The sequence below is a fragment of the Garra rufa genome, chromosome 2 (genome assembly GCF_049309525.1).
Source record: "Garra rufa chromosome 2, GarRuf1.0, whole genome shotgun sequence".
NCBI classification, from domain to species: domain Eukaryota; kingdom Metazoa; phylum Chordata; class Actinopteri; order Cypriniformes; family Cyprinidae; genus Garra; species Garra rufa.
In genome coordinates, this window is record NC_133362.1 from 15,453,358 (window position 1) to 15,471,391 (window position 18,034).

The window sequence follows — 18,034 nt, forward strand, 5'->3', positions numbered from 1 at the left end:
TTTCTCAAAATTGTGATACAAACTCACAATTCTTACTTTTTTTCTCAGAATGCATGATATAAACTTGCAATTGCGAGTTAAAAAGTCAGAATTATGTTATAAACTCGCAATTCTGAGAATTGCATATTAACTCTGAACTGTGTGAACTCCTAATTTTTTTCTCAGAATTGCAATACAAACGCGCAATTCTCACTTTTTTGTCAGAATTGGGTAATATAAACAATTGCGTGAAGAAAAAAAAAAGTTTTTTAGCGAGTTTGTATCATGTAATTCTGAGAAAAAAAGTGAGAATTGTGAGTTTGTATCACAATTTTGAGAAAGAAGTCAGAATTATGTGTTTGTATTACGCGATTTTAGAGTTTTTTTTTTGCAGTTGTGAGTTTATATCACGTAATTCTAGGAATAATAGAAAAAAAAGTCAGAATTGCGAGTTTGTATTGCAATTCTTAGAAAAAAGACTTTAATAACTTTAAACTGTAAAATATTTCACAATATTATAGTTTTTACTGTATTTTTGATGAAATAAGTGCAGCCTTTTAAAAGTTGCAAATTAAGCGCTTTCCTGTTCACATGATTTTTGTGTTTTACAAACTGTTAAACATAACATGCTGAACCTGGAACATTTTTTCAACTAGTACAGTCAAATCAATCATCATATATTTCTTAAAATCACACTGTTCACATAAAAATTTTTGATCTAAGGTACCACATATTGTGTCTGTCTCTCTAGAGCTGAGGAAACGGTGGATAAGACATTCGAATGTAGTCTTCATCGAGTGGACATGGACACAGACTGACAGTAGTATCCCTTCTGTGGGGTAAAAATCTCTCTGGATGCAGCACTGGATTTGAATCCAACTTTCAAGCTGCTTGTCCTATGTATGGTCATGAGGGTGTTTTAAACCAGACCTGGGAAAAAGAACTTTAGATGACCAGCGACAACCTCAACCAAACAGGGCTTTCAAATGGCGCTCAGTCCTGCTTGAACACAAAGCAGTTAAAACTATTGTTTTCCTATTGTGCCAAAATGCCAACCCGAAGAGGAACCCTCTTCATCCCAACCAATCATGTTCAACATTCAAGAATCACAAATGGAATCTTTTAATGGCTGGTTCCATTCAATGTGAAGTGTGTAGTTTAGTTTCTATGCCAAACGACATTCAAACACTCCCATAAATTGCGCCGTTGGTTGATCCAGTGTTATGTTGTGTCCTCTTGGGCCATTCAAAGAGATTGCCGAAATTACACACTGCACATTTAAACATTTTGATTGCCATCCAAGATTTCTGAGAACCTCTGACTCAACATGACTGTTTCTCTAAAGACTGGCCAAGCTAAATGAAACGCACACTTCTAATAGTTTATGCATTTTGTACTCTGTCTGTGTATTTGTAAGACATTAGAGTGCTGTTATTTGCTGTCCCGTGGTGCTTTCTGTGGTTTATAAAGTACTTGTCATCGACAGTAAATGTAACACTTTTAAAAACATCTTTGAGTGTTGATGCCTCTTTCGGAAGTTTTCGGACTCTCATTTCTCGGCTGGGATCCCTTTGAAGCTGCATTGAAAATGCAATTTGGACACGTTGGCCATCATTTAAGTCAAGTGTCGAGAAAAATCCTGGAATGTTTTCCTCAAAAACCTTAATTTTTTTGGAACTGAAGACAAAAATATGAACATCTTGATCACATGAGGTGAGTACATTATCAGGAAACTTTTATTCTGGAATTGAACTAATTCGTTTTTTGGAATTAACCTACTTATGGTTAAACCTTGTTGAAAAAAAAGCATATGCTGGTTAGGTAGGTTTTGATGCTGGGATGCTGGTTTAAGATGGTCCTTTGCTGGTTTATGCTGGTGACCAGCTAAGGACCAGCATAAACCAGCAAAGGACAAGCATAAAAACCTTCCTAACCAGCATATACTGTTTTTTTTCAACAGGGAACTGAGGTAACAGAATTTTTTTTTTACAGACGTAAGCTTCAAATGGTTACTCTACCCAAAATGAAAATTTTGTCATTTACCTCCATGTCGTTCCAAACCCGTAAAAGCGTCTTTAGTCTTCGAAACACAATTTAAGATATTTTGGATGAAAACCGGGAGCTTTGTGGCTGTTACATTGACTGCCAAGTAAATAACACTGTCAAGGCCCAGAAAAGACGTCGTCAAAATAGTCCATCTGCTATCAGTGGTTTAACCGTAATTTTACGAAGCTATGAGAATGCTTTTTGTACGCAAAGAAAAAATATGACTTTATTCAACAATTCGTCGTCTCCGCGTCACCGTAGCACCATTTTGGAGAGTATCCCCTGGACGCAAACAGTGTACGCTTTTCTCTGCTAGCTGCATCAGACACCATGCTTAAAAAACAAAACAAAATTGCATTGCGCTTATTTTGGAATATATTCTGCTTGTCTGTAAATGTTAAATGTTTAATAATAAGGTGTGTACTGAACTTGGTCCTCCAAACTGTTTTAAAGCAAGTTAATTCGTTCTGAAATGTCCCGTTTATCATTAGAACGCTATCATTTGACCAATGTGTTTATAAAGTCATTAAATCAATTTCGACTTGTAGACTCATCATTTCGACTTTTTAAAGTCATAATTTCTTTTTATCTCATAATTATGACTTAAGTCATAATTTAGATTTTGTATGTCATAATTTCAATTTTTTTTAAGTAATAATTTAGATTTTTTTTTTAGTTATAATTCCTATTTAGTAAATCATAATTTCGAGTTTTTATATTGTAATTATGACTTAAGTATGTCATAATTTCTACTTTTTATCTCGTGTTTATGACTTGTCATAATTATGACTTTTTATCTCATAATTATGATTTAAGTCATAATTTCGACTTTGTATCTCATAATTATGACTTTTAAAGTCATAATTTCTATTTAGTAAATCATAATTTTGAGTTTTTATTTTGTAATTATGACTTAAGTATGTTATAATCTCTACTTTTTATCTTGTGTTTATGACTTAAGTCATAATTTTGACTTTTTATCTCATAATTTCGATTTTTTTTTTGTAATAATTTTGACTTTGTATCTCATAATTATGACTTTTAAAGTCCTAATTTCTATTTAGTAAATCATAATTTCGAGTTTTTATATTGTAATTATGACTTTGTCATAATTTCGACTTTTTATTTCGTAATTATGATTTAAGTCATAATTTTGACTTTGTATCTCATAATTATGACGTTTAAAGTCATCATTTCTATTTAGTAAATCATAATTTCGAGTTTTTATCTTGTAATTATGACTTAACTATGTCATAATTTCGACTTTTTAAGGCATGGATTTTTTTCTGACCTGGCGGAAAGTTCATCTCCATGGAGGAGATGAGTTGTTGAATAAAGTCATTATTTTTGTTTTCTTTGCGTACAAAAAGTATTCTCGTAGCTTCGTAAAATTATGGTTGAACCACTGATTGCAGATGGACTATTTTGATCTTGTCTTTCATACTTATTTTCATTGGCAGTCATTGGGACAGTCACAAAGCTCCCGGTTTTCAAAAATAGCTTAAATTGCGTTTCGAAGACGAACGAAGCTTTTACGAGTTCGGAACGACATGGGGTAAGTGATTAATGACAAAATATTAATTTTGGGGAGTAACCCTTTAAACAGAAAAAAATACTGATGATACAGTGGCACAACAGTAAATTTATTTTTACTGTATACAGCTGCAAAACTAAAATGTGGGAATGAATGAGTAAACACTTACATATTTGTACATGATGTTTATTTGAAGGAAAATTGACTTCAAACTCAAAAAACAAAAACGTCACATCCAACTTTAAATTCTCTTCAACCACTGTTTGACATTGGCAGTGCAAGGTTTGCAGCAAAATAAATTCATAACAAAGTGACTGTTTTTTTTTTAAATCGGTGATTCATGGATATTTATATCAGTCTGTTTCAGTTGACCCATAATGTAATCCATACTATAACAAATCTATTAAAACATCAAACAAACAGCACTCTTTTAGTAACCATAAATTATAAAACAAAGTTCTGACACTTTGGCAGTTAGTATGAGTGAAAGAGTGACTAATGGCCTTTATACCATATTATTATCAGAATTGACTTTGTGTAGGTTAAAAAAAAAAAAAAAGCTACATACAATTATGTAGATACTTTTGAAATGTGTTTCTATGAGACACCTTTACCATCAGACCAGACAAACACACATCTGGACACAATGTTTTCCTGCCAGAATAATTCTAGCTATAAACTATAAAACAATCCGATATAATTTAGATCTCCACTGAGATCATTTACCAGTTATAATTAAATTATTTCAGTAGTCTTATATTATTCACACACACAAAAACAACGCAGCCACTAAACCTCAGGCCAAATAAATAAACATAAAAGACATTTGCACACACCCTGATGCCTCTCTGTGTCTCTCCTCCATGGCTTTGACCAAGAAAATGGCGGCTAAGAGAGCTACAAATAAAATATATTCATCATTGCAAGTCATTTCACATTGAATGCGTGAACAAAACTCATAATCAAGCAAGTCCTGTCACTCAGATATATAAACAGGGCTTCTAGTTAAAAAATACAGGCTGACTCAAAGCCTATGAGTGAGCTATAGATTCAATTATGTCATTTATATTTAAAAAATAAATACATTTGTGTGGACTATTTCAATGTTTCAACGAATGTGCTGCTACATACTGTACTATACAGTTAGAAAATGAGTGCACCTTTGATGAGGAATCCTTGCTGTTCTCTAAAAATACAAATATACATCATGAGCTAAGGTTTCGGATTGCTTCAGACAAAAAAATCCCTCTCCATGTGCAACAGACCTCGGATCCATGAACAAGATTTGATTGTTGCAGGATAATCTATTGAATATTGAAACCCAAACGCAAGGGCATTCGCTCAGAGCTACAGGATCTGCTACAGCAAAGTTAACCAAGAGGCTCGGACTATGTTCCATTTCCTCTACTCATTCAACTGTGTGTTAGTGAAAGGTACGTGTGATCGCTCTCATGTGGGTGGGGGCCCGTTGGTGTAGAGGAGCATGGGGTAAAAGGATCGGGCAAAGTTGTTGGAGAGAGTGCAGCTGTAGTCGTCCTCTGAGAGAGGCACCAGACACGCCACAACCAGCAGGAGCAGGAAGAGGATGTGGAGGGGAAAAGCCGCTCGTAGGACACGATACAGGAATGGCCTCGCTGGCGACGAATCAGACTTGTCAGCCCTGTGCGAAGGACAGTTAGACAGTTGTTAGTTTAATTTTTTTAAACTAGTTCAAAATTTGGGGTTAGGAAGTTTTTTTTATTATTTATTCAGCAAGGATGCATTAAATTGATCAAAAGTGACAGAAGACTTCGACGTTGTCAATTTTTTTTTTTTTACTTTTTATTCATCAAAGCAGCCTGACCCAAAAAAATAATCACGGTAAGCAGAACAATGGTTTTTAAAGGGATAGTTGACTCAAAATGAAAATTCTGTCATCAATTACTTAACCCGAAAGACCTTCATTCATGTTCGTAACACAAATTAGATATTTTGATGAAATTAGACAGCTTTCTGATCTTGTATAGACTGCAACGGAACTACCACGTTCAAGGCCCAGAAAGGTAGTAAGGACACCATTAAAATAGTCCATATGACATCAGTGGATCAACCATAATGTTATGAAGCTACAAGAATATTTTTTGTGTGCAAAGAAAACAAAAATAACGATTCTTACTAAACAATTTCAACACGGATTCATGAGAGTACCATGACGTGGTTCTGTTGCTGTCTGTAGAGTGTCAGAAAGCTGTCGGATTTCATCAAAAATATCTCAATTTGATGGTTAATTTAAGGTCTTCTGGGTTTGGAACGACATGAAGGTGAGTAATAATGACAGAATTTTCATTTTTGGGTGAACTATCCCTTTAACATTAATATTAATACTATTTTGCCATCACAGGAATAAATTGTGTTTAAAATATACTACAATAGTACAAAACAACATTTTAAATTGTAATAATTTTTCACAGTATTACTGTTTTTTAGTATCTTTGATCAAATAAATGCAGCTTTGGTGAACAGAGTTTTTTTTTTTTTTTCAGAAATATTTTTGTGGAAAACATGATATAGTATTTTTTCCCCAAGTATCTATAGAAAGTTCAAAAGAACAGATTTTTTTAAACATTAAAATTATTTGTAACATTATAAATGTCTTTAATGCAGTGTCAGATATTGATTTTCAGAGGCATGTTTTACATTTGTGGGGGCAATTTTTATAATCACCTTATTATTATAAAAACTGTATGTTGTCTTTAATGTCAAAGACTTAAATTTACCCAATTTAATTGGTATTTTAAACTGTTGTCAATAACAATAGACTTTAAAATTGAATCTAAATTATACATGTAAAAACCAGGAGATCATAGGGCTTCAATATTATGACAAAAATCATTATTGTAGATTATTGCTCTTTATATTGTAATAATGATTATTAATATCGATATGTCACCCTGGACCACAAAACCAGTCTGAAGTTGCACGGGTATATTTGTAGCAATAGCCAGTAAAGATCATGTTCCATGAAGATATTTTGTAAATTTTATTTTGTAACAAAACTTAATTTTAATTACCAATATGCATTGCTAAGAACTTCATTTGGACAATTTTACAGGCAATTTCAGTATTTCGATTTTTTTGCACTCCAGATTCTAGATTTTTAAATAGTTGTATTTCGGCCAAATATTGTCCTATCCTAACGAACCATACATCAATGGATGATGTATGAATCTCAATAAAAAAAAAACCCAACCCTTATGACTGGTTTTGTGGTCCAGGGTCACATATAGAAAACAATATAAAACATTTTTGTTTTCGTTTTTATTTCACATTCTGGCTTCACAGACAAACATGACGTTAGCCAAGTCTAGTACAAGTTATGCAAAAACTCCCGTTATAATCACTAAAGCTACCAAATGAATATTTTATTTACATTGTATCTGCACTGTATTGTTTATGATGAGGGAATCAAAAAAAGCCTCTGATTGGCGTATTTTCAGCGCTGACTAATCTAAGCTCCTCCGATTGGCCAATGTATTCCTAAATTCAACAGAAACACATTTGATTAGTTATAAGGCAATCTGATGCAGTGAGCAAATCTAAATGCAATTCAGCAAAAATTGACACTTTTCATTTATTTTCGCATTTCATTTCAATCACGACAGCTGTAATATATGTGACCCTGGACCACAAAACCAGTCTTAAGTCGCTGGGGTATATTTGTAGCAATAGCCAAAAATACATTGTATGGGTCAAAATGATAGATTTTTCTTTTATGCCAATGAAATTAAGTAAAGATTATGTTCCATGAAGATTTTTTGTAAAATTCCTACTGTAAACATATCAAAATGTAATTTTTGATTAGTAATATGCATTGTTAAGAACTTAATTTGGACAACTTTAAAGGTGATTTTCTCAGTATTTTGATTTTTTGCACCCTCAGATTCCAGATTTTCAAATAGATGTATTTCAGCCAAATATTGTCCTATCCTAACAAACCATATATCAATAGAAAGCTTATTTATTGATTTTCATATGATGTATACATCTCAGTTTTGTAAAATTTAACCTTATGACTGGTTTTGTGGTCCAGGGTCACATATTATTTATTTGTGCAGGGTCATTTTTTGTCTTAAATTTATGGAGCATTTTAGTTCATTTTGGTGCCACTTTTTTGCTTTACTGTCACTTTTGATCAACTGAATCCATCCTTGCTGATTAAAAGTATTAATCCTTAAAAAAAAAATCTAACTGACCCCAACATTTTCAACATTAAACCTAAAATGAAGTTGTTGCTTTAAGAATATTCATTAACATGTTATTTGTCAACTATGCATATTTCAACTTTGTTTTTAAAATTAGTTATTTCTTAACTTTGTAGTTTGTGAAGGTTAGCATAAAGTACATGTTGAGTCTTTCAAGAGGTGAAAGTGGAGCAGATGTGTGAAAGTGAGAAGAACTAGAGAGTGTGAAGAGAGTACTAGAAGACATCAACTTCAGCAAGGTAACGCAAGGTCACGAACACATAGTAATACTATCAGCGTGTACCTGACACTCGTGGGAGATCCCCGTGTAACAGCCTGAACTCCTGTGGCTTCCTAGAGAAAGAAGACAAATAACTCAGTGTTTATTAGCACCTAGTAACCACATTAACTGTCACTTTCGAAACCCAAAGAGCTTCTAAAGAGCAGCATTAGAAGACAAAATCTATATAATGGTGACCTACGACTGCAAACATTTTACTTCATTTCACTTTTTTTTTAAACAATTCAATTAACTATAATAATAAATCTAGGCTCTGTAAACAGCACCAATTTATTTGAGCAGAAACTCAATCAGATCCTTGTCATTTCCAGTCTGAAGGGGGTATTAATGGAAAGAGTGTTTCTTTACCTGCTGTTGTGTTGGTGCTGTCCTGCCCACATTTGGACCTGAAGAGTCCTGCGACAGAATAGAAGGGATCGAAACATCAGTGTGTGAGAGTGAATCAGACCAGTCTGGCCTGAGGAGAAAGTCTGCTTGTGTGAGTGAGACCGAATGAAACATACCAGTCTGCTTTGCAGTGTGTGCAGGTCATGTGCAATCTGTCTGATCAGCAGTCGTAACTTGTTGCTGATGACGTGAACCTTTTCTTTGGCCTCCAGGGTGTCTTCTCCCTGGTCCTGTAGGAGGATCTGTGAGGAGATCTCCTGCAGGCAGTATACCTCCCTCTCACGAGACTGTAAGTCCTGCTGAACAGCCTATTATATGCACAAACTTCATCAATTAACAGTAAAATGGGTTTAACTCATTTATTAACATTTGATTTAATTATTTTTGGAGATATGTGTAGATATTGTACAATAACAGCACACAAGCACACTATTCTACCTTGAGTGTGTCTCGATGGTCTTGCAGGATGTTGAGGTCTGTATTTTGGTCATGGATGTTGACCATGTAGCGCTGGCTTTCTGCTTTAGCTAACCACAACAGCAGAGAGTGAAGAGTCTCGTGAAACTCCTGTGAAAAAAACGGAATAAACAAGTAAGTTTGTGTTTGTTTCTCACAGGCCTTTATTACATTGTGTGTTTGGTTTAGGCTTTACTATATCAGGACCTTTACAAAAGTCCTACAAGATGTTACTGGGAAAAATAGCATACAATTTTTAAATAAGCCCTGAAAATAACCCCCTCACATTTTGCCAAGTACAAATCTAATTAAAAACTTAGCTGACTCCTTGAGTTAAAAGCAGAATGAGTGATTGAAAGCGTTCAAGAGAAGTGTTTAAGACCTTTAATATGACTCATGGTACGCTGTAATTTCAAGAACAATGCGCAGTCAGCATTTCTGAAACTAAAAAACTTTTTGTGGTTTTATGATTTTGCATCCTGAGATAAAATCAAACACAAAAAGCAACAAGTGCAAATGTGTGAAAGTGCACAGACATGTGCTTACTAAACAGATGTTTGTGTTGCAGTTGCAAAACAAATTAAGACACTCATGGTGCTTTATTTTCTAAACTCTGGTATCAGTGCCACTTTTCAAGCTTGTTTTTCCTCACCTGACATTCCATGAGTGCTTGATGCAGTCTGTGTTCCCAGCTGTCCAAGGCTGCACAGGCCTGTGCCCATTTTTGATTGGCTGACTGCAGATTCTCACGCAGTTCTTGTAGTTCAGTGCTGTCTCCGTGCTGGAAGGCCCGCCCACTGAGATTAACACCAATCATCACAGATTTGTAGCCGTTAAAAGTCCTCTGCATGTCCTAAGGAAAGAACAAAATGACAAAATGAACCTATACAGTAAATGCATAAACAATAAACGCTACTGTTTAAAATTTAGGGTCTGTAAATTTTTTGAAAGAAGTCTCACATGCTCACCAAAGCTGCATTTATTTCACTGAAAATACAGTACAATTGACTGTGGAAAAATGATTGCAATAAAAATGTTTTCTAGTTCAACATATGTGAGCCTGGACCATGTTGCTTGGAACTACATTTGGACAACTTTAAAAGTGATTTTCACAATATTTCGATTTTTTTGCACCCCCAGATTCTAGATTTTCAAATAGTTGTATCTCAGCCAAGTATTATACTATTCTAACAAACGATACATCAATGGAAAGCTTATTTATTCAGTTTTCAGATAGGGTATAAATCTCAGTTTAAAAAAAAATTGACCCTTATGACTGGTTTTGTGGTCCAGGGTCACATATTTTAAAATGTAATTTATTCCTGACATCAAAGCTGAATTTTCAGCATCATTACTTCTTCAGTGTCACATGATCCTTCAGAAATAATTCTAATCTGCAGATTTGCTTCTCAAAAGCATTTTTTTATTATTATGAAACTTGAAAACAGTTGTGCTGCTTAATATTTTTGCATTTATAATTTTAGTAATCGAGTAATCAGTCGATTATTCTGACGATTAATCGAGTAATCGGATAATTATAAATAGACCTAAGCAAACAATCACCTTTACAATTACGTAAAACACGTATATAACAGCAATGAGGCAATAATAATTAGTTCAAATAAAGTATCAAAAGCAAGTAATCATGTTGTTTTAGTGGACAAAACTGTTAAAATACGTAATGTATTATAAACAATAGAGACGATTGTTTTTTTATCCATTCCTTGTATAATATGTGACCCAGGACCACAAAACCAGTCATAAGGTTAAATTTTACAAAATTGAGATGTATACATTATATGAAAGCTCAATAAATAAGCTTTCTATTGATGCATGGTTTGTTAGGATAGGACAATATTTGGCCGAGATACATCTATTTGAATATCTAGAATCTGAGGGTGCAAAAAAAATCAAAATGCTGAGAAAATCACCTTTAAACTTCTCCAAATTAAGTTCTTAACAATGCATATTACTAATCAAAAATTACATTTTTATACATTTATAGTAGGAATTTTACAAAAAATCTTCATGGAACATGATCTTTAAATAATTTCCTAATGATTTTTGGCATAAAAGAAAAAACAATAATTTTGACCCATACAATGTATTTTTGGCTATTGCTACAAATATACCCCAGTGACTTAAGACTGGTTTTGTGGTCCAGGGTCACATATTGACTCAACATTTAATTCAAATATTGACTTAATCTTTAATATTTGGCCATTTCTTTACGATGCTACAGCCATTGTAATTTCTTGAATATGTAGACATCAAAACATGTAAACTCAGAGCGAGGGTTTAAACCTTTATTTTGAAATCGCGATGAACAGTTAGCATACTGAGAAAGATAACGTATTCTCCTGTGTTTGTGTAAGTTTATAAATGATTTTTAAATGGTGCACACTGCATTCCCAGGTGAACATTATAATAAACGCAAACTCACAACAATACACGGAGATGGAGTTTGAGAGCTCCACACATGTAAATGATTACAGTTTGTGTGGAGCAGCATTTACTGTAAATGGAGCCACTCTTACACACATGTACGTTACCTACACGCATGTAAATAATTAAAGCGTGTTTGTGAATTCACAATAGCATGTTTTACTACAATTTTTAAATGAGTTTAATACAGCAGTCAACAATTAAAGTGGATCAAAAAAGTTCATCAAAGTTGTCCTAAGACAAGAACTGGTATTTTTTTAGTTTTAGGACAACTTTGATGAAAGGTTTTGATCCACTTCAAATGTTGACTACTATATATCATGCAGCCTTAGAAAATGGTCTAATAATGCATTTCATGGATTGTCATCCGTGGAATGCACGAATCGGTTATTCGATATGGGCAAACTGCAGTTGAGGATTTTTAATAATCGAGCACTCAGATTGAATCTAAGAATCATGACATCCCCGCATGAAACCATGATGGTTTATTAACTTTCTTCTTTCTAAATGTCTCAGTACCTTTAGTTTGTGGATGTTGCTCTCCATGTCTCTGATGGTGATTTTTGGCTGTAGAGTTTGAAGTTTCTCTAGCTCAGGCATCACAGCGTTCAGCCATGCCATGACATCAGTGAGGTCAGAGTTGAGTCTGTGCCACTGCTGAAGATCCTGCGGCACGCTGCACGACTGCACCTGTAGGAGCTCCCATCGCTCGATCACACCTGAAGCCAAAGATTAGAGGGCAAATGTCAGATGTCATTGAAACTCAACTGATGTGTGAACATATAGCATATAATACAAAAAATAGTACCCGTCTTATCTGCTGCGGAGAGGACCATCAAACCCTGATCGTCCAGTTGTTCTTCCTCATTCAGAATCAGTTTCACTCGTTTTATACTGTCTATACTTCCAGCACACTCAGACATGAGCTTATCCTGGAGAAAGAGAGAGGAAAAACAACCAAAATGTGTTTTTATACGGGTTTGCCAATGTTAATGTGTATTTAGTGAGTGTAGTGTATGTGAGGACTTACATAGGCGTGTGGGTGATACTGAGCGCTGCTGTTGGAAGGTGAAGATGTGAGACTGCGTATGATCTCTCTGTTCGCTCGCTTCCTGTCTGGTGCATCGGGAGAGTGCCACGTCTCCACCATTGACCGTCCTCCTGAAGCGAGAGACAGAAAGAGTTATTTTAACTCCTCATGTCACTCAGAACGAGCATGCAGGAAATCACCACTCAGTTGCACAGCATGCTACAGTAATAAAAAAAGAATAAAAATGCAATTGGTCACAAAACCAACATGCATTATAAAAAACATCTGTTTGAATATGTACTGCAACACATGCTGAAGAAGATTCTTGGCACATAAAAACAAGCACCATGGGATTTCAAAAACATGGGCAGCTTCTTGAAAGAGGAAGTTGTTAACCAAACAGGCAGTGAGCACAAAGAATAAAATGTCTTATATTTAGAGATGAATGAAGGAAACATATGCTGAAACACGCATGTAACGTGCAGTGATGGTGCTGACAGCATGCAGCAGGCTGATGCCTACCGGACACAGCCTTCAGAGCTTTCGATGTAGCTTTAATAAACGACTGAGTGCTCTCAGTGACTTCTACATCTGCAACAGAAGAGCGGCAGACAGACAGAGATCTATAGATGCTATAACAGACCGAATAAACTAGACTAATAGAGAGTCATGTAACAGACAGAGAGATCGAGATATATCAGAGTATTGAGTATAAAAGAGCAGCAGACAACATGAAGATGTACAGTAGACACATTACTAGAGCAGTTTTAGATAATCTAATTGGATATGGATCATTCAATAATTGAGGCTTGTTGCTTCATCAACGAAACAGCTATTGGTTTCTTTATATATTTCAGTGTAACATATTTTACACTAACTAGTTGCCAAGCTTAATTATTATTAACACCTTTTTAATATAACAATATAAAACAAAAGTTGTACATAAAGACAAATGTGACTTTATTCTCAAAATATTTTGACTGTATTCTTGTAATTTTGACTTTATTCTCAAAATATTTTGACTTATTCTTGTAATTTTGACAATATTATCAAAATATTTCAATTTTATTCTAGTAATTTTGACTTTATTCTGAAAATATTTCGACTTTATTCTCATAATTTTGACTTTATTTTTAAAATATTTTGACTTTATTCTCGTAATTTTGATTTCTTCTCAAAATATTTCAACTTTATTCTCGTAATTTTGACTCATTCTCAAAGTATTTCGACTTTATTCTCATAATTTTGACTTTATTTTAAAAATATTTTGACTTTATTCTCGTAATTTTGATTTCTTCTCAAAATATTTCAACTTTATTCTCGTAATTTTGACTCATTCTCAAAGTATTTAGACTTTATTCTCATAATTTTGACTTTATTCTCAAAATATTCCGACTTTATTCTTGTAATATCAAAATATTTCGACTTCATTCTAGTAATTTTGACTTTATTTTCAAAATATTTTGACTTTATTCTCGTAATTTCGATTTCTTAAAATATTCAGACTTTATTCTCGTAATTTTAACTTTATTCTCACATTTCGACTTTATTCTCGTAATTTTGACTTTATTCTCAAAATATTCAGACTTTATTCTCGTAATTTTGACTTTATTTTCAAAATATTTCAACTTTATTCTAGTAATTTTGACTTTATTATCAAAATATTCAGACTTTATTCTCATAATTTTGATTTATTCTCAAAATATTTCAACTTTATTCTCGTAATTTTGAATTCTCAAAATATTTCGACTTTATTCTCGTAATTTCGACTTAAAATATTTCGACTTTATTCTCGTAATTTTGACTTTATTCTCAAAATATTTAAACTTTATTCTCGTAATTTTGAATTCTCAAAATATTTCGACTTTATTCTCGTAATTTCGACTTTATTCTCAAAATATTTAAACTTTATTCTCGTAATTTTGAATTCTCAAAATATTTCGACTTTATTCTCGTAATTTCGACTTCTTAAAATATTTCGACTTTATTCTCGTAATTTTGATTTTATTCTCAAAATATTTAAACTTTATTCTCGTAATTTCAATTTCTCAAAATATTCTGACTTTATTCTTGTAATTTTGACTTTATTCTCAAAATATTTCGACTTCATTCTTGTAATTTCTATTTAATTCTTGAAATATTTTGACTATATCTCATAATTTCTACTTCTTTCAAAATATTTCAACTTTATTTTTGTAATTTTGATATTTTTAAATATATTTTGACTTTATTCTAGTAATTTCGATTTCTTTCTCAAAATATTTCAACTTTATTTTCCTAATTTCGACTTTATTCTCAAAATATTGCAACTTTATTCTCTTAATTAGAGCAGCAGAAACCAGTCAGTAAAGAGTTACCTGATAGGGCGCTGTAGAACGTCAACTCCTCATCATCCTCTGGAGATGAAGATCCTCCCACATCGACGGTGTGGTCCCACTCCAGTGGGATAGAATCCACACTGACGGGTGTCTCACGTCCTGAACGCTCCAGAGTAGGTGGTATCAACTGAGACACGGCCTGACGTACCGTCAAAGAAACATCAGAACTCATCGCAGCCTCCTCTTCCTCCTCGTCCTCCTCCCTTTCCCTCTCCCACACCCCACTGAAATCAGCCGAGTCCTCCGGATCTGTGTCTCTGTCTGAGAACTCTCTGTCTTCCTCAAGTACCTATGAGAAGAGTGGGAAGGGTAAAAGTTAGTACTCAGTCAAGAGAGTATTGTTCAATGTTTGTGAGATCTGTCTTTTCAAACTGACCGGGCGTCTGCTGATGAGACGGTGGTGGAATCGGGCCACTCTCCCAAACACTTCCTGGCAGTAAGAGTGCAGCTCCTCTAGTTCATCTTCAATGAGTACGGCATCCACCGGAGCACTCTTCTGGATCAGGTTCTCTCCAAATACAATCAGAGCATCTATCTTGTTTGTGTTTAGAGTGATCTCCTGCTGAAATGCCTGTGGGAGGTCAAATCACAAATTATTTTTTATTCAAATTTTGTGACTAGACTCATTCAATAGAAATATATACATAAAATCAGAGTGTACTGACGTTTAGTTGACGCATCTTTTCATGGATATCGCTCTCTGAAAAATGCTCTACATTGGTGAGCTGAAGGTCCATTTCAGTCAGCCAGACCAGAATCCCCTCCCGTGTTCCTTCAAAGTCATCACGCTGAGATGTGAAGTGCTGTAGAGAAGAGAAGCATTTAGAGCTTAGTAACATTTTAGAAAATTGAGGTTTGTCCAAAAAAGGTATACTTTGTTATCATGGAAACGAAGAATTGAAGGTCAGAGATGCAATTAATTTTAACATTTTTGCAGGTTTTTAGGTTTATGAAGTGCCATTTCCAAACCAGTCAGTATTGAGAATTTAAAATACACTACCAGTCAAACGTATTTGAACAGTAAGATTTTTAAAGTTTTTTTAAGAAGTCTCTTCTGCTCACCAAGCCTGCATTTATTTGATCCAAAGTACAGCAAATACTATTTAAAATAACTGTTTTATAATATATTTTAAAATGTAAAATGTTATTTCAGTGACTTCAAAGCTGAATTTTTAGCATCACTGCTCCAGTCACATGATTCTTCAGAAATCATTCAAATATTCTGATTTGCTGCTCAAAAATTGTATTTTCTTCTCATTTATTATTACTATTATGTTGAAAACAGCAGAGTATATTTTTTTCCGGTTTCTTTGATGAATACAAAGTTCAGAAGAACAGCATGATCAATTTAAAGCATCCTTGCTGAATAAAAGTATTCAAGTATTAATTTATATAATTTCTTTCCCAAAAACAAAAAAAAAAGTTTTTGAATGGTAAAGTGTATAGTGTCAATAAATATAATAAAAGCTTTTTGTTTCAGATAAATGTTGACCTTTGGATCTTTCTATTTATGAAAGAATCCTGAAAAAAATGTACTCAACTGTTTTAAATATTTATAACAACAATAATAAATGTGGACAGCAAATCATCATATTAGAATGATTTCTGAAGGATCATGTGACACTAAAGCCTGGATTAAAGATGCTGAAAATTTAGCTCATGGGAATAAATTATATTTAAATAGAAAACAGTTACTATAAATAGTAAACATATTTCAAAATTTTTCTGTTTTAGCTGTACTTTGGATCAAATAAATGCATACTTGGGAGCAGAAGAGACTTCTTTAAAAAACATTCAAAATAGTTAAAAAAAAAAAAGTACTGTTTTAAAGAATTGCTCACCAAGGTTGCATGTATTTGATTAAAAACACAGTAAAAACAGTAATATTGTAAAATATTTACATACATAGTAATATATTTCAAAATGTAATTTATTTTTGTGATGGCAAAGCTACATTTTCAGCCATTACTCTAGTCTTCAGTGTCACGTGATCCTTCAGAAATAATTTATACACTGATTTGTTGCTCTAGAAACATCTTTTATTGATATAAACAGTTGTACTGCTTGATATTTTTGATATCTTTAATGAATAAATGAACGTAAAAAAATGCATTTATTTGAAATAGAAATCTTGTAACACAACAAATGGTGTATTGTCACTTTTGATCAATTTATTGTGTCCTTGCTAAATAAAAAATACATATATTATTGACTTTTGAACAGTAATGTATGACTGAAGTCTGACCTTTAACCTGCGGAGCACGGCAGCCACTCTCTTCTGTAGCGTATCCCAGCGCTGGTTTCCCTCGTGCACCATCAACTTCAGCTTACTGGCACCGTCTGTCCGGTTCTCTCGTGCCAGACGTCGGTATTGTTTGTTCACCAGCTCCAGCTGTGTCAGGCGCTCATGGACCTGGCGCTGGAATGCCTGCATGTGTGCATGTTTCGAAACAGTGTTAATAGTCCAGATTATGTTTAGACAACCACAAATGTGAAAGCCACTACACTCTAAAAAACAGGTCATTTATTGCCATTTATAGTTCCATGAGGAACCTTTGACTTCCATGGAACTTATCCGCTGCACAAAAGGTTCATTATACTTGGAAAAAGTTGGCTTTGGAACAACATGAGGGTGAGTAATTAATGACAGAATTTTCATTTTTGGGTGAACTATCCTTAAAGTATTAATTTTAATCTAATTTTAATTTATGACAGTTCTGGTGCTATTACTCAGATGATGAACAGGCTACTATTAGTAAAAAAAAATCTTAATTAGATCTACACAGAAACAGACCTCAAACTTTTTGAGTTCCTCTTTAGCACAAGTGTAGAGAACGTCTTTGGTGGCAGGGTTGGCTGCAGTACGTTCTGCTGTGTTCAGCCAGTCTTCAAAGCGTGCATAATCATCAAGGAACTTGCTCCACAGACGCCATGTCTCCTCAATCCTGCAGAGGACAGTATAGATTACAGTGATCAGAAAAAAAAGTGTGACATTGATGCAAACATGTTGATTTGGGTGTTTGCACTAACCTCATTCTCCTCTCCATAGACATGGCACATATGTTCCTCCAGCGGCGGTCCAGGCTGAGTGTGGTTTGCTGAATAGAGTCGTTCTCTCCATCGCTGCCACAAGCATCCGCATCATGGAGCAAAACATCACACAGGGTCAGAACAGACGCCACACCTTCTGTGTGCTGTTCAATGTCTCTCTGCAAGTCCTAGTGGAGAACAACAAAATCACACTTTAAAGGTTTGTTC

General features: G+C 34.0%; 1 protein-coding gene across 1 annotated transcript in view; it reads right to left on the bottom strand.

Moving 5' to 3' along the window:
- Nucleotides 1-4,670: 4,670 nt before the first annotated feature.
- Nucleotides 4,671-18,034, bottom strand: part of LOC141325868 (nesprin-2-like) — an 84,274-nt gene continuing 70,910 nt past the window's right edge. Inside the window, exons 60-75 of the mRNA XM_073834595.1 lie at nucleotides 17,807-17,994; nucleotides 17,571-17,721; nucleotides 17,022-17,204; nucleotides 15,442-15,579; nucleotides 15,153-15,347; nucleotides 14,756-15,065; nucleotides 12,921-12,989; nucleotides 12,399-12,529; nucleotides 12,177-12,300; nucleotides 11,888-12,102; nucleotides 9,576-9,776; nucleotides 8,906-9,034; nucleotides 8,584-8,775; nucleotides 8,429-8,476; nucleotides 8,084-8,133; nucleotides 4,671-5,219 (exon numbers count right to left, since the gene is read on the bottom strand). Of these exons, the coding sequence (XP_073690696.1) occupies nucleotides 5,009-5,219; nucleotides 8,084-8,133; nucleotides 8,429-8,476; nucleotides 8,584-8,775; nucleotides 8,906-9,034; nucleotides 9,576-9,776; nucleotides 11,888-12,102; nucleotides 12,177-12,300; nucleotides 12,399-12,529; nucleotides 12,921-12,989; nucleotides 14,756-15,065; nucleotides 15,153-15,347; nucleotides 15,442-15,579; nucleotides 17,022-17,204; nucleotides 17,571-17,721; nucleotides 17,807-17,994 (2,535 nt within the window). The 3' untranslated portion in view covers nucleotides 4,671-5,008. The remainder of the gene's footprint in view (nucleotides 5,220-8,083; nucleotides 8,134-8,428; nucleotides 8,477-8,583; nucleotides 8,776-8,905; nucleotides 9,035-9,575; nucleotides 9,777-11,887; nucleotides 12,103-12,176; nucleotides 12,301-12,398; nucleotides 12,530-12,920; nucleotides 12,990-14,755; nucleotides 15,066-15,152; nucleotides 15,348-15,441; nucleotides 15,580-17,021; nucleotides 17,205-17,570; nucleotides 17,722-17,806; nucleotides 17,995-18,034) is intronic.